At 38.5% G+C, this 16,764-nt stretch overlaps 1 protein-coding gene across 8 annotated transcripts in view; it reads left to right on the top strand.

Moving 5' to 3' along the window:
* Positions 1–16,764, top strand: part of LOC122975069 (NACHT, LRR and PYD domains-containing protein 12-like) — a 59,824-nt gene that overhangs the window by 107 nt on the left and 42,953 nt on the right. For 4 of the 8 annotated variants that reach the window (XM_044343285.1, XM_044343267.1, XM_044343258.1 and 1 more), the window contains exons 2-10: positions 54–158; positions 2,972–3,088; positions 3,227–3,280; positions 4,514–6,305; positions 6,389–6,562; positions 8,839–9,006; positions 9,789–9,962; positions 11,628–11,801; positions 13,194–13,367. In XM_044343285.1, the coding sequence (XP_044199220.1) occupies positions 104–158; positions 2,972–3,088; positions 3,227–3,280; positions 4,514–6,305; positions 6,389–6,562; positions 8,839–9,006; positions 9,789–9,962; positions 11,628–11,801; positions 13,194–13,367 (2,882 nt within the window). In that variant the 5' untranslated portion in view covers positions 54–103. Of the gene's footprint in view, positions 1–53; positions 159–2,971; positions 3,089–3,226; positions 3,281–4,513; positions 6,306–6,388; positions 6,563–8,838; positions 9,007–9,788; positions 9,963–11,627; positions 11,802–13,193; positions 13,368–14,509; positions 14,681–15,405; positions 16,433–16,764 lie in introns of those variants that run through there. The other 4 variants (XM_044343318.1, XM_044343276.1, XM_044343291.1 and 1 more) reach the window with 4 other exon arrangements.

The raw sequence follows: 16,764 nt of genomic DNA, 5'->3' as shown, positions 1-16,764 counted from the left end.
GGCTTTTTGATATAAAATGAAATTTCATTTAATGTGTTTTGTTCTCTGTGCAGTGTTTCTTCTTTACCTCTGAAGTCAGAGGAGTCGGGTGAAAGAATGAAGAATGGAAAACCTGAATCATACTCTTCCGGCTGAGGTTCCACCAACACCACAATGTGGTAAGAAAATGGCTTTTAATTAATGTTAAGTGTTACTAATTTCTTTATGAGAACTTCAGCTTCAACTCAGACACAGAGAAACAGACACAGTAAGAGTTCTTTCTTTTGTTTTTATTGTTGTAGCCATGAACATGACTGAACATGTCTGCCTGAAGGCAGAGTGGAAACCTGACACCCTGATGTACAAACTGCTCAGCCATACACTGAGTGTTACTGTGATGAGTGTTGGATGAAAAAGGATCTAAAACATTCTGAGTTTGCAGTTGATGTTCAGAAATAAATTTGTTTGTGTAACACTTTTCAAGATGGTGTTACCAAGTGCTTCACAGCGAAACAGCAACGACAAAAGAAAACAAAAAAAATATCTATAGTAAGAATGATTGGTATGACACAAAGTAGAAGTTGAAAGTGACATGGCACATAAAGACCAATTAATTCAGAAATGTCTTCAAATGTTTTCACATGCAAGTTTTAAGATGAGATTGGGGACTGCGAGCAGAGTTTTGTTGCAAGATCTGAGGTTGAGTGCATCTTCATATGGGCACATAAGAGTACAACATATACGAGAACCCAATGCAAAGAAGTTAAAATGTGATCTCTCTTGTTCCAGTGTTAACTGTTCCAGTTAACAGTCTGAGTGACAGTAATTATATATTATTATAAAATGTTCTAATTTTTGAAACTACAAAGGCAGTTCGTAGTAAAAGAAGAAGTAAAAATCCAGAATCTGTGAATCTGTAAATATTGTTAATTTCTAAAAAATTTTCCTGCCGGACACCAGATGTCTCGTGCTTCACTGTAAAGTCCATTCTTAGTGTTTGTGCACTGGAGGCTTCAAGTTTCCACATCACACTTGTGTAAGTTGCATACTGGACCACAACTGGCTCCAAACTAGTTGTGATTTCACAAATCCTGCAGGTATGTCCAGGTGTTAAACTGAGATTTAAGCTGAGCACAGATAAACTTTCCTCCTTCAGCAGATGAATGTGAAAAAAAAACTCTGCACATACATCAAGTTACAAATGGGCATTGTGACGCTGTCTTCACAACAAAAACTGATCAGCCAGATAAGAATCTACTGACTTTCAAATAAGATTAGCTCAAGTCAAACCTGCTTGGTCCAAACAGCCTTCTCATTTACCAGTCAGCTGTTATGACTTCTGATAAAAATTGTGTCAACTCTGAAAGGTTTAAAAGTGAACAAAACACAAACTGTGACTCAGCAGCAGGTTTCCTCTGTGGTTAGTCTGAAGTTTAGAGTTTCCTCTTCTGTAGCAGTTTGAGCAGCGCAAAAGTCAATTTCCTCTTCAGATCCAAAGCTAGCAGACAGTTTAAAAGCTTACATAGTCTGTTCTTTGATCTTGCTCCATTTCTTTACACCTGCAGGTTAGATACTGTACAGGAGATGGACACAATAACATGAACGCAGTCTAATGCAGTCACATACAGTAGTTCTGCAATGCACTTCTTTACCTTAAGTTTCTGAAGCTTTAGTGTTCAGTGTTTGTTGAGACTGTCAGACAGATGTTTCTTCACCTCTGTTTAAAAAATTAGTTTGACTGAAAAGGGCTTTGCTGTCTGTTCTGTGTGGTGCCTGATGATTCTATTGGTTGACAATCATAAAAAAAAGCTTTATACAGCAGTTAAATTGAATAAAATACCCAACAATAATATACAGCAAGATACAAACATTAAAAAACAACAATAAGAAAGTAGATAAAACGTGTTTTTTGAATATCTGTACAGCTGGTTTGTTGATGATTATTATTAATGTCATAAGTGTACAACAGCAGGTATATTTTGTGATCACAGATGGTCCTTAACAGGAGTCCTCCTTCTCTTTGTTACTAAGGCCCTGTTTACACCTGCCATTAACATGCGAGGGAGATCACTGCATATAACTCTATATTTGTTATATATATATATATATATATATATATATATATATATATATATATATATATATATATATATATATATATATATATATATATATATATATATATATATATATATATATATATATGTGCATGTATATATGTATGTATAGAGAAAATCAATAGGACAGGCATTTGATTTTTGTGATCAGGCACACAATGCATTGTATGTTTGTTTATCCTGTTATCAAACAAGTTGAACACAGCTTTGGATGGAGGGTACATGGACCCCTGGTCCTCCCACTAATTTGGTCTTTGCAAACAGAAAAGATGTATATGTAGCTGTTGCCCCTGACAACGCAGCTACCAGGGTCATGGGGGTACACAAACCCCTCCACCATGTTAAGGTGGTGATTCTTGTAGGGGCCTTACAGTATTTCTTAAAAATGTTATTGCAGTTGTACGGACAAAAAACTCCTGAAAGAAAAGAAAAGAAATTAGACATCTTTAAGATGACTTCACTCCTATAAACAGAGTTTTGATACTTCAAAACTCATTTATTTTAATTTAATATTGCTAATTTTAGCAATTAATTGATTTTGCAGCAAAAATGCAGAGACAGAGAGTGAACAGTTTTTCTACTGAGGTCACCTTTTGGTTTTTAACATGTTTTTTTTTTTTTAACATTTTTACATTCTTGCTTCTGAGGGTCAACAACTGTTCAACAAATGCTATCTGGTAAATTTCAATTTAAATGTGTCAGTCCCATATACCAAATTTTTACCAAGATTTCTTTGCTCACGATCTTTTAGGTCTTTCCTAGATGAGCTCTAACAAAACATAATATCTGAACTCCCGCTACACAGTCCAGGTGTTGACGAAAGGAAATTGAGTTCTGGTTCCTGTTTCCTGATAATTTTGTCTGTTCCCATTCAGCTACAACTCAGAAAGACACAGGAAGCACAACAATCAGCGCCCAGAATGGAAGTGTTGTCAGCCAACCTCAGTTAAGCGGTGTTCATGTTAAAGGGGATCTAACTGTCAACACATATGGTAAATGTTTCTCCTGAATTTATAAGTCAAATAAATACTTACATATAAATTTCACTATACAGTTGCCTAAAATATAACCACCATAATACCTTTAATTATTTTGCTTTCCTCAAGAGATGTTGCATGTTTCTGTTTCAGTCCAAGCTCCTGCCAGGACAGACGAGACTAATGTCGTTTCTCCCAAAACCAAAGGTAAAATTACAGAAAATCACTTTACTGCATGTTTCCTGTCATGAAATCTCTCAGTTCTTCAAATGAAAAATTCAAGTATAGAGTTGTAGAAACAAAAGACACAAGGCTCTCCTTCAGATTTCATCATATTTCTGATTTGACAGGCGTTTCCATGACCATCACCTATTTTCTTGTCTTCCCTGTCAAACATCCATCTTGTACTTCACATAATGTTTTGATTTCTGATTAAATCTCATAAATCTTAATCTCAATAGCCTACCCGCATGAGGGCACTCTTGTTGGTATATTGATCCTAAATGAGTCAGATTTATTTTTTATATTTGATTATCATTTGTTCAACCAGAAAGCATCATTCTGGAGTCCTTTTGGGTTCAATCAAAAATTCATCTTGCACTTTTGTCCTTTCAGGACCTCTCGAAAGAAATCCCAATGTATTTTCCCATTGCTTGTTTTTTTCACAACACATCAGATAAACATAGATGCTAACGATATTCTATGTCAGGCACAGAGGCAGGAGCAAGTCGAGGTGGTCTGGAAGACAAGAACAGCTGGAGATCGACCGCAAAACACTCAAAGAGTTGAAGCGGGCAAAATATTAATGTCTAAAAATGTAGACTGCAAAAATAATCCAGCTATCAAATCTGCAAATAAACAAATCACTCTAAGCATGTTTTTAGTAGTAAAAGCCAGATAACGTCAACAGACTTGCACACCACAACCTAAATTTATGTCTCCACCACAGATCAGCGAAGAACTTTAGTCAGTGGGTACACAAAGAGGGAATTTTGTACTAAACAGACTGTGACTTTAGAAGATACCGATTCGATTTATCTAAGACTGCTGAAGCATCATATTGGTATAAGCTGAACTTTGGAACAAGGGCTGTGGATTTTAATCCCCTTTTCTTACAGTGTAGTCACATTCAGAGAGAATTCAGGGTCAGTATGGCGAGTAGGAATTGTTGCAGTGAGCAAAACCCATTCCCACATACATAATAACGCATCAATATTGTATTAAGATAGACTTGAAAAAACCTGATCCTATCCTTTAACCAGAGCCAAATCCAAGGCACTCTCAAGTCTGGACCCTGTGTGGTTCACATCTGGTTCTTGGGTTTTTGTTTTGAGTTGGTCTGAAAAATAGCACACGCATGCACAGATACATATTTGCTAACTTGGAAGAATATGAGCAAATGAAAGTTATTCATGTAACTATATTTTTATTATCTTTCAGAAAACATCCAAAGGTGCCAAGATGAACTAAAATCTTACCTTGAAAATTCAACAAAGAATCTGTTACAAGTAACAAAGGAAGATGGATCATCAACTCCTTTAAACAAGCTCTATACAGAGCTGTACATCACAGAGGGAGGCAGTGGGGAGGTTAATAGTGAACATGAAGTGGTTGAATTAGAATGTAGAAGGTGTGCGAGTGAGGAGAAGAAAATCCAACTCAATGACATTTTGAAAGCTTTGCCAAACGAAGAGAAGCCTCCCCAGAGAGTTCTGACGAAGGGAATTGCTGGCATTGGAAAATCTGTTGCTGTGCAGAAATTCACTCAGGACTGGGCTGTTGGAAAAGCCAACCAAAGCTTTCAGCTCATATTTCCATTCACATTCCGAGACTTGAATTTAATAAAAGACAAAGATTATAGTCTCATGGATTTAATAGGTCACTATTTTGAAGAAGTGAAGGATTTGGAACCTTCAGACTACAAGAGTTCTAGTGTTTTGTTCATCTTCGATGGCCTGGATGAAGGAAAATTCCCTCTGAACTTTGAGAAAAATGAGATGTGCCGCAGCGTTACAAAAACTACAACAGTAGACGTCTTACTGACCAACTTAATTGCAGGAAAACTGCTTCACAAAGCCTCGATCTGGATCACAAGTAGACCAGCCGCAGCCAGTAAGATTCCTCCTGAGTGCATCGACAGGGTGACAGAGGTACGAGGCTTTAATGATGAGCAGAAGGAGGAGTACTTTCGAAAGAAAATCAGTGACCAGGATGTGGCTCAAAAGATCTCCGATCATCTTCAGTCAAAGCCGATGAGAACTCTGTACATCATGTGCCACATCCCAATGTTCTGTTTGATTTCAGCCACGGCTCTCCAGAGTCTCCTCACAGGAACTCATGAAAGTGAGTTACCCAAGACTGTGACTGAAATGTACACACACTTCCTGATCATCCAAACAACGCGGAAAAACGAGAAGGATTATCAGGAGGTTGAAACAGACAAAGAAAGAAAAAAAGAAAGGGATAAAGATGTGATCATGAAATTGGGAAAGCTGGCATTTGAACAGCTACAGAAGGGCAACATAATCTTCTATGAAAAAGATTTGAAGGAGTGCCAAATTGATCTGAAAGAAGCTGCAGTTTACTCAGGAGTTTGTACACAGATCATAAGGAGAGAATCAGGTCTTCACAGACAGGAGGTTTACTCTTTTGTACATTTAAGTGTGCAGGAGTTTCTTGCAGCTCTGTATGTATTAGAGACCTTCATAGAGAGTGGACAAAATCTGCTTCCCAGCCAGTCAAAGGTTAGAGTGAGATCAGAGAAAGGAGAAAGCCTTATCGTCCTCCTCCACAAGAGCGCAGTGGATATGACTTTAGCCGGTGATCACGGACAATGGGACTTGTTTCTGCGCTTCCTGCTTGGTTTGTCACAGAACAAGAATCAGAGCCTTCTTCAGAAGGGGTTTGGATTTAATGTAAGAAGTCCATTGAACAACCAGGAGACAATTAACTACATTCATGAGAAGATCAAGAAACTGTCCGATACCGACAAGAGCATCAATCTTTTCCAGTGTTTAAATGAACTTGGTGACCAGTCTCTAGTAGAGCAAGTCCAAAAGTACCAGAGCTCAGGAGATGTTAGTAAAATTTCTCCTGCACACTGGTCAGCTTTGGCCTTCATACTGCTTGTTTCTAATGAAGACCTGGATGTGTTTGACCTGAAGAAATACCACAAGTCAAATGAAGTTCTGGAGAGGATGCTGCCAGTGCTCAAAGCATCAAAGAAAGCTTTGTAAGTATTTGGACTCAACATACCCAAATGCTCAGAGGAGAATGTTTACAAGATGTTAACAGTCATTTTGTTTTTCACTTCAGGTTGGGTGACTGTAACCTCACTGATAGATGCTGTGAGTTTATTTCATCAGTTCTCAGCTTTAAGTCTTCTAGTCTGGAGGAGCTAGACCTGAGCAGTAATCAACTGCAGGATTCAGGAATAAAGCTTCTCTCTGATGGCCTCAAAAATCCCAACTGCAAACTCCAGAGACTCAGGTAAAAAGATCTTTGCACATCCAGGCACCAAAGTTTAGGTGCTGCACAGTATATAGATGAATGCAGCAGCTGATTTATGTGTCTCTCTCATCCCTGTGGTCTCAGAGTAGAAGTGTAGACATTTCTACTGCTAGTGAAAGTGGTAGACAGATGAAGGTCGTCTGTGTGAATGTGGAAGTTCTTCAGTCTTAAAACAAAAGTGTGAAATTGGGTGTGACACAGACTTTGAAAGTACATGAACGTAGCTTCTGTCCGACCTCAGTCTGGATGTGAAAGTGCTGTTTGTGTGGAGTCACTCATTAAATCAGCAGGAATTACTTTGAATCATCAAACTCCTGATTTCTGTCACTGTAATCAGAAGAAATGCATAATTTCGTACAAATCTCAAACACATGATAATGTAAAAGAAACATAACACTAGCACCAAGCTAATAGATATCAGCTCCGTTTTTAGCAGTTGCTGGTTGGTCCCATGCCACTCAGAATTTATGTAAGTAAAACATATTTCATGGAGCAAAGCCAGGTTCAGACTACATGATATCAGCCTGATAATAGCTCGACCCAGTGCAACAACTGTTTCATCCGGCTTACTGTATCACAGTGGACAACAACCAAAGCCGCATCTGGGATGCTTCACGACGTCCCAATGAAAAGACGTCAGAATTTTTTTACCTTCTCTCTCCAAAAGCTGAGGTAATTCCTGTTGGACAACTTCAACAACATGTTCTGTGATGTTGACCAATAGATGCACAGAACACTCTTTTGCACACAACTATAAACATACCAAAGCAAAAGAGGAGTCATGTTGATGCAGCTCATGCTGCGAGTTGAAACTCTGAGGAAAGATTTGTGGTGCTATGGCAAAAGCCAGATCACACACACCATATACACTGTTTCAGACCATATGCACTGCTACCATATGCACTGTTTGTTTACCTTCTTGGTCCTGGAAGTCAGTTCTTGGCACCTCCTTCCGATGACATCATACAGGTTCTGAAAGACTATGATTGGTTGGGTAACAATGTGTAGTCTCTCATGTTTCTCAGCCAGGTCACAGCAAGACTTTATGTTAACATTTATGTAAACACTATAGATGCCTAATTTGACACTGTAAAGTCTTATCAGACAAAAATATTGTGTAGTCTGAGTCTGACATTAGGCTTAAACTTTCCTTTTTTTTTAAAAGTTGAGGTTCATTGTTAGCATCTGCTAACAGCACGAAACAGAAAAGACATCTCAACTGCAGTTGTTAGCATTTTACTGAAAAGTATTTTAGATAAGCTTTAATGACATATGATGAATATATTTTCATCATATAACTGCTTCTACAGGATCTCCTGGAAAAAAGTGAAATCCTGTATGTACCTTACAGTGTTATATGCTGGTTTACAAGTGAGGAGCCACCACATTGAGCTGGAGCAGCTTTTTTACTTCTGCCTACAACCCCAATTCATCTGTATGTTGAGGGATTTATAATACAGTACAAGTAATAAGGGCTGTGGGACACTCAATGTGGGAATAATTCTCTTTTCTTTCAATGAGTAGATGCAGTATCTATTGCTGTGAAAATACAATAGATGTTTCCCCTCAAATATCTCATATCTCATATCTAGTGGTGATCATGTACATTTTCCATATTCAAACAGGTTTTAAACTAAAATCCTCTCCTCAGCCCAAGAGTTGTTATGTCTAGTTTAGCACAAAAACTTGAAGCAATGGATGCTGTTAGTCTAGCTACAACAAGAGAGAGAAAAGATAAAGAGAAAAAGTCCACCTTCCATCTACTCCACCAACTGCTGTACCTTTAATTGACAGGCTGTATTACATCTTGTTTACTGGAGACAGAAATATAAAAGGGGTATTAAAACAACATTAAAAAACAAAGAGGACTGATGGAAAATTTTGCTTATGAAGGAAGCTTAACCAGGCAATGCCTTCAGTATTTTAATTGCATTTGGTACCAAAAACTGTAAACATTTTCAGTGGTTTTAATTGTCTATAGCTAGATGTTCAGGTGGAAAAAGTACCAATCTGAAGAGCTTTGTTCTTTGAAGTAAATTCTTCTTTTTTGATTCATCTGGGGCTTCTTTTCAGTTTAACTATGTGTACTGTTCTCTACAGTTCTGCTTTATTGTTTATATTCAGTTCTCCATTACCACATGACCACAATGACCAAATAATATATCTTCCTCCAGTTTCAAAAAAGTTCGGAACTGACAAAAATGTGGCACTGGTGTTAGGCAACTATAACACTTATATTGTTTCTTTTTGTGTAGTTTGAAAGACTGTAGCATCACAACAAAAGGATGTCAATCTTTGGCAACTGGTCTGTCTTCCAACTCCTCCCACCTGAAAGAACTGGATCTCAGCTACAATAAGTTTCATGGTGGAGGACTGAAAGTGCTTTCAGAAGTTCTCAACAAATGCTCTTTGGAAACACTGAGGTAAAATGTTAACAACATCCTGATGATTATTCTACTCTTAAGCTACGTTCACAATACATGCTGAAAAGGCCCAAATCCTTTTGCCTAATTTTTTTGCCTCCAAGTGACTCAGATCAGATTTTTTTCACAGAAGCGTGAACAAACCAAATTAGATGTTTTCATATCAGATCTGGGCCGCTTGCATATTTGGTCCTAGATCTAATTCATATCTGATCTCTGGCCGTGCGACTACTGTTAGAACGCTCAGACTGGACTTCATGTGTTTTTTTAACATCTCTCTTCTCTGCGCATATCACCTGTCATCATCATTCAGTGTCTGCACCTCTAAGCCCAGCAAAAATAAGCATGGAGGCAAGCAACAACAGTGACGGGGGTCAATGAGAATGGTCTAACTGCAGACTTACACTACCCCCTCAGCAGTGCTCAGACCGAAGCAGGGTGCATGTCACTTACAAACATGAAATATCTATACAAAAAGATAGATCTGACTAAATCTCAGAATTGAGCATAAAGGCCTGTAAGGTGAACACAGCCTTAGAGTCTTACCTGTAGTGGAACTACGGTGTAAAGTTTGTCCTGAGGGTGGCGCTAGAGGGAAGATCATGGGTTTGTTCATATCTAATGAAGCTGGAATGAAATCAGGCAATCTGCCAGTAAGATTCTTGTGTATAAGTAAACATTTTGCTCTAATGTTGCAAAGGAACACCAGTGGGTCACCAAAGTGACGGAACCATGAATATCCACAGCACATCTGAGGGCCACCTATTTTATCCTGTCTGCAGGTTATGTGCGTGTGGCATTACAGAGGACGGATGCAAATCTCTGGCTTTGGCTCTCAGCTCAAACCCTTCTCACCTGAAAAACCTGGATCTGAGCAAGAACAGTTTTGGAGGACAGGCAGTTGCTCAGCTCTGTGGCTTTCTGAAGCATCCTGACTGCCAGCTGGAGAGACTATGGTAAGCTTTTGCAAAGGTGAGACTCAAACCAGTCTTCAAATTCATTCAGCGTAAAGGTTTAATGACAATTCAGCATTTTAGGAAATTCTCTGTCTTACTGTTTTGCCCAGAGTCAGATGATAAGATCACAATCACTATTTGACTTTGACTATCAATTTCCTTTCTGTGTTGAATACAGAGATAGGTCCATGACATGTAGCCTAGTTTAGTATAAAAACTGAGAGAAACTGCTAGCCTTTCAATAGTGGAAGAAATACAGCACCCAGCTCTAAGCTGTTGCAGCTATTTGTTGACCTGAATTTGTCCTGAACTGATAGTGGGTTTGTCAGATTTGATCTCTGTTCTAACTCTACTGTCAACTAACCCCAGCTGGCTGCAGGATGGACTGCTGACTAGCCTGTTAGCTAACAAGATATAAAGTGTAAATAAGATAGGTTTGGAGTTCTTAGAAGACTTACTCTTCTTTAGTTTCGATGGAGCCAGGCTAGCAGTTTCCCCTTGCTTCTCGGCTTTGTGCTAAGCTAAACTAGCTAAGCTAAACACATCCTGGCTTATCTCTGTACTTGACACAAAGAGATGGCACCTTATATATCAATTTTCTCTTTTTGTGTATTTAACATTATAAAGTTCTACACTATGCTAAACATTAAACTGAAAGAACAATCAAATTTTCTAGTTTTTGTTATGCAGCCACTGAAAATGTTTAGTTTCCTGCAGCAAGAGACCTGTGGTGTCATTTCTGCGACCCCGTCTCCTACAAATTACTTTAATATACTACTGAATATTTGTAATTACGTTCCATTATCAAACATAATCTCTGCCTGGATGAAGTGCACAGTAAGGTTTCGTGGAATGAATGAAGCTACATTTTATATATCAGTGGGAGGGAGGAGGTCAGGATGGATGGGGGGCTACAAGATGCAGGACTCTGACAGCTGAGATCCGGATTCACATCCTGAGTCCTGTGTGTGTTCAGGTTTAGACAACAAAAGCACTTTGGTTCAGGTTAGTGAAAGATTGTGGTTTCACTACAATGTTCATAAACATGTTGAGCTTCAGTCCCTGATGGCCTTTTTCTGTATTTAACAGAGACTATGATCTTTCTCTGACTCTAACCCAATGCTGCCAGCGTATGAACACAACTACGGACACTGCTGTAGTTTCTACTAGCTGATATTGTGCTGCAAGATCAGAAGAACTAGGTTGTCTGTGAACAAGTCACTTGTATGTTCAGCATCAAAATTTTTGCAACTTGCCAAAGCATTACAGTGCCTGTAAAATGTAATTGGGAATACAGTTTAGTGGCATATAAATGTTTATGTATATGTATATGAATGCTTGGTCAGACATTCACAGGCTGAAAGCTTTTGAGAATGATTGTTCTTGTTGCACCAAAAGAAACTCCTATGGTTGGTCCTGCATGTAGGTGCATGGAATTTTAGAAGGAAAGTGTAAACTTCCTGTTTGCTACACCTGCATGGAGCTCCTTAGAGGCAGGTGAAGAGAAGCAGCAGGAAACACCACATCATGGAGGTAGAACCCCTGCCCAACCATCGATGGAGTTAGCATTGACAGGGACCACACACAGTGTTGAGTGAATAAAACTAAACAACATCTGTGACTTTGAATAAGGAGACTGACATTTTTATTTTATTTTTTGTAAAGGCTTTTCAACACAAACCTACAAAAGGAGTGTGCAGCAGCTCTGGCCTCAGCTTTGGCTTCAAACCCATCCAAGCTGAGGGAGTTGGATCTTGGAGCGAACATACTGGAAGATGCCGGAGTGATGGAGCTCTCGTCTCTGCTGAAGGATCCAAACTGCAAAATGGAAACACTGAGGTGAGACAGTCCTCAAAGATAAAACTCAGCGTGAATATATGAAACGATATGACTTTATAGTTGGCTTACAGTGAAATTCATTCACTACGCAGTTCTGTTTAAGAGATTGACACACAGATCAAACATACAATTACACATATGAAACTTTTTACAGCCTGACATAACAAATCTAACAGTCATAACAATCAATCATATCACATCATATCTCTGGATTCAGATCTCAGTTAACAGTACAATCATCTTGGTTAAGCAGCTTGATAGACTGATGTATAAGGGTTTAAACTGAGGGACTCTTTCGGAGGGCAGAATTTTGTATTCTCAGTTTAAAACATGCAAGGGGTCAGAAGACATTTGCAGCACCATATGGTGATAAGTGGTAATTGCAGGTGTGTTGTTCTTTTGCGTAGATAACATTAATAAATGACTGTTATTGGCTTTTTACTCGCAAAGCTTTTATTGCACTCACAGTAACGTAACAAATGTAGTTGCCATCAACTCAAGTACTTCCTGGTATCTGGTTCAGTGTCCTCTTCTCTGCTGTGTGTGCAGCACACACACACAAGGAGTCTGCGCTGAAACACGGGTTGAGTGGAGAGGAGATGATAGAGTGCGACCATAAATGAGAGCAAAACGCAGCAGAGATGATCGTTTTAATGTCATTTATGGCTGCGCTGCTTTGTCTCCTCTCCTCTGCTGTGAGGAGTGGCGAGGGGCGGGGCTCAGCCCTCCGCGTGTGTGCTGTACACAGCGCAGCACAGGAGAGACACTTACTGTACAGGCAATAAAAGCCTTGCCAGTAAAAAGCCAATAAGAGTAAGCTTTTAAAAGATAAGCCGCTTCACACACAAGCGAATGCAGAGTGAGTCTGTTGCGTCAGCTCCGCTGATTTAAATGCATGGCGGGAAAGTCTCCGCCAACGCCCGGTTCATAATAATCATTATCATCAACTGCAAGAGCTTTCATCAGCAGGCCATAGGCTCAATCACCATTGTGTTACTTCATTCGGCGATAGATAGTGACTTAACAGACATTTATTTAAATTAGAACTTGAAGTTTCACAGATGGGCTGCTGAACCAGGCCGTACTGCAGTTATATGAAGTGTATGTCTGTGGTCGCTCAGTTAGTCTAGAGCTCAGGTAATCCATCAGATGACCTTTCTTCTTTTTAATAATAAAAAACTACTAACATTTAAAAAATGCATTGACATTATGTTTGGCTGCAAAAGAGGGATGACTTTAAGACACTTCAGCACTGACTGATTGGTCAGATCAGAAAAGATGACTTACTGGTTTGTATGTGGAGTCACTGGGTCAGGGCAGTGGGCAGGTTTGCATGTACAGGGGTCTGGCACTGTATGTAACCATCTAACCAACTATATTTTCCCCCAACAGACTGGCTGGTTGTCGGATCACAGACAGCGGCTGTGCCGCTCTGGCTACCAGTCTGAGGTCAAACCCCGCCCACCTGAGGGTTCTGGATCTGGCAATAAACGACCTCCGAGACCACGGCGTCCAACTCCTTTCTGAGTTCTTGGCAGAGTCTCTTTGCCAACTGGAGACACTGAAGTGAGTCATTATCACATAATTACAGGATTTTGCAGTTTTTTGTGATTTTGTGGCCAAAAATATTTGATTTTGCAGCATCTTTTCTCAAAAATTATGATACAATTTGTGATGTTTTATGTGCTCTTTTTGTTGTAAAATTGCAGGAATTTGGAAAAATTGTAAGCAAAGGAAAATAATGCGATATCTTAAAAAACTACTACCACTGAATGTAATATGTAATGACTTCCTTGGATAAAAAGCATCCTGCATATCACAGAAACAACTATATTTCAGTTCTAATGTTTTATGTATTTTCTGAACATGAGAACCATGGACTCAAAGTTCCATAAAAATAAAAAAAATACTGTACCTGAGTTTCATTTATAACCTTTATTAAATAAACTTTCAGCTCAACATTAGCAGCAAATAAAATCATCAATAAGCCATTAAAATAAATCCATCAACATAAAAATCTAGTTTCATGTTTATGTTTGAGGTAGATTTTGTCCATCTTTGCTGTCTGAACAACATCAGCTTGTACTCTTCTGACTAACTGAATCAAACCTCATTTAGAAACATTTGGGAATTGTTTTGCTTTGTTGGCAGGTGAGATTTGTCCATCTTCCACCTGAATGATATCAGTTACCACCACACCAAACACCACGATTGGTCCAAATCACAAGCCGCTGTTGATTTGGACGTTTCATGCAGAAAAATTGCTGTAATTTAGCAAAATTGACAATCAGAAAAATAAATTTAAAAAAATCTTGTAAATATTTTTTTAACTTGCAATCTCAAAATCACAATTTCCTGGAGGGACTGGTTATCACTTTTTTTTTTTAAATCTTTTTTTTTTTTTTTAAATTCCTGAGGGTGGTGCTCAAGTAAAAGTCATGGAGTCACCAAAATCATTAGGCTTCACCCTTCGGAGAAGTCTGTGTTCACACAGACTAACTCTCAAAAAAACTTGGGAGATAAAACTCATAAACATTTATCTAATTTGGTGAAGAAAAAATCTATAAAAATGAAAAAAATCTGCTGTTATCTCCATTGTAGTCCCGTTTCTCAAACTCCAAACTTTTGAATAATATTTTTGTTTCATGAGGGAATCTTTCAGACACGTCCACAGAAACTGAAAACTCTTTTTAAATGTCTCGTTCTAGCCTGAAATGCTGCACATTAACGGCAGGCGGCTGCCGGTCTTTAACCTCTGCACTCAGAGGCTCATCTGCTCTCAGAGATCTCGATCTGAGCTACAACCGGCTGATGGACCAGGGAGTGGAGCTGCTCTCTGATTGGCTGAGCAATCACCAGTGTAGACTGGAGATACTCAGGTGACACTTCTCAGATGTTTTGTTTTTTATTTTTTACATCAAAGTTAAAACAATTTTCTGTAATTCTTTCTTTACCGGGAGCCAGCTCTGAAAATTAATGAATGTAATTTATAAGTTTAGTTTACTCTGACGTCAAACTATATATATATATTGCATTGTGTCATATTCTCTATTTTATGTAGGTACAGCACTTTGTAACCCTGTTTTTGAAAAGTGCAATATAAATAAAGTTATTATGAAAGTTATTATAATATTGTTATTATATGTGATTTTGGGAAAAAGTTTTTACCTGATGGTCTGAGGACCAAAACATCATGTTAATAATATGAGTTAAAGAGGTGAGGTCACTAAGACATTATGGTCTTTTGAAATCATGTTAAACACTACAGAGCATGATGGGTCAAATGAATAAAGATTTCACTGTAGAAATGGCAGATAAATGGTCTCCAATGAAGAAAATAATATATTTCAAAGCATAAAGTAAATAATCAAAATATGGAATCTTCAGAATATTACAGTCAATTATTGTCTCTATGTGGACGCAGCAGCTTAGCAAAGGAACCAAGCTGTGCCTACATCCTCCTCCATGTTCTACAGTGTGTTTGTAGTCAGCCTAGCCATTAAATTAGGTTTCCACATACATGATTCCAGCAGACACCTGACAGCCTGAAAGCAAGTTATGATTTCTGTTACTGTGGTGTTAAAACAATGTGTTTGTCTCTCAGGTTATCAGAGTGCACAGAGAGCAGCTGTGTGTCTCTGGCCTCGGCTCTGAGGTCCAACCCTTCTCACCTCAGAGAGCTGGAGCTGAACAAGAGCCATCTAGGAGAATCAGGTCGTAGGCTGCTGTCTGAGCTCCAGAAGGACGAACGGTACAAACTGAAGACGCTGAAAGTGCTGTGATCAAACATCTGAACAGCAAACACCACCTGAGTGACACTGAGAGACTGAACTGGACATTAAATACACTGCTGAGAGAACATTACAGGAGTTTATTTTCTATTTTTAGTTAGTTTATCAATAAATCATTAGATGCATCCTGATTCTTTGTTTAAACCTGCATTAACTGATGTTTTGTCTGCTAGTTTCATGAAAAACAAGTAGTGAGCACAACTCTGACACATCAGCAGATTTTATGTTGACATGTTGAACTTGTTAGCCAACAGTTGCTTATTTCCACATCCAGCAGTTATGGAGCAATATTATCTCTCTGATAATTCTCTGTAGGTTCATCACTACAAGCCACGACCAACACATTACACACTGATAGATAAGACTGTGGATTATGTCCATGATATTGATTATAGTCACCGTAAATTAGCAGTATCAATGCTCAAAACAGAATTCAGAGGGTGTCCAAGCATCTTTCTACTGTTATACTTGAGTTAAATCACACATTTTGTGGGAACAGGTCTAATGAGGTAACAAGATTATTAATGAAATAACACAATAAACCAACGTTAATAATTCTGCTCTTTTATCTTGTTTACTTTAAGCAAATTTAATTGATCAGTTCTTACAGGCGCTCTGTCAAAATCATGTTTTTATTCTTTCTACTGACTGAAGTTTTGCTCTGTGCACATTGACGGAAATTAACTTTTGATTATCTTGTTGTTGTTTTGTAGTTGGACCAAACCTACCCAGACCTGCACACTGACACTACAGCCCCTTTAAAAACCATTTAAATTAAAACAGTCTACACCTTTTTGACCTTAAAGGACAGGTTCACAATTTTTCAGGTGTTTCTTTCAACAACAGTCAGGTGCCCATATGAAATGAAAGTCTCTGTGAAGCTTATATGAGGCTTCAGCAGTCTGAGTTAGTCATATCATGTGGATATCTGACACATTTACAGTCTTTTTAGCATCAAATTCCCTCTTTGTGTTTCCCTGTTGAGCTGTGGTGGAAGTATAGTAACAAAAAGAGGGACTAAAAAGACTGTAACGTTGAAAGATATCTACTTGATTTGACTTATTTGGACGCTGAAGCTTCATATTAGCTTCAGATAAACTTTTAAATACATTTTTGCACAGAAGGAGGACTGTGGATTTTGTCCTCCATCACTTCCATTGTAAGTGCAGTAA

The sequence above is a fragment of the Thunnus albacares genome, chromosome 3 (assembly GCF_914725855.1).
Source record: "Thunnus albacares chromosome 3, fThuAlb1.1, whole genome shotgun sequence".
Taxonomy (NCBI): Eukaryota; Metazoa; Chordata; class Actinopteri; order Scombriformes; family Scombridae; genus Thunnus; species Thunnus albacares.
Note: the sequence above shows the minus strand (reverse complement) of the source record. Positions and strands in the feature narration are given on the sequence as shown.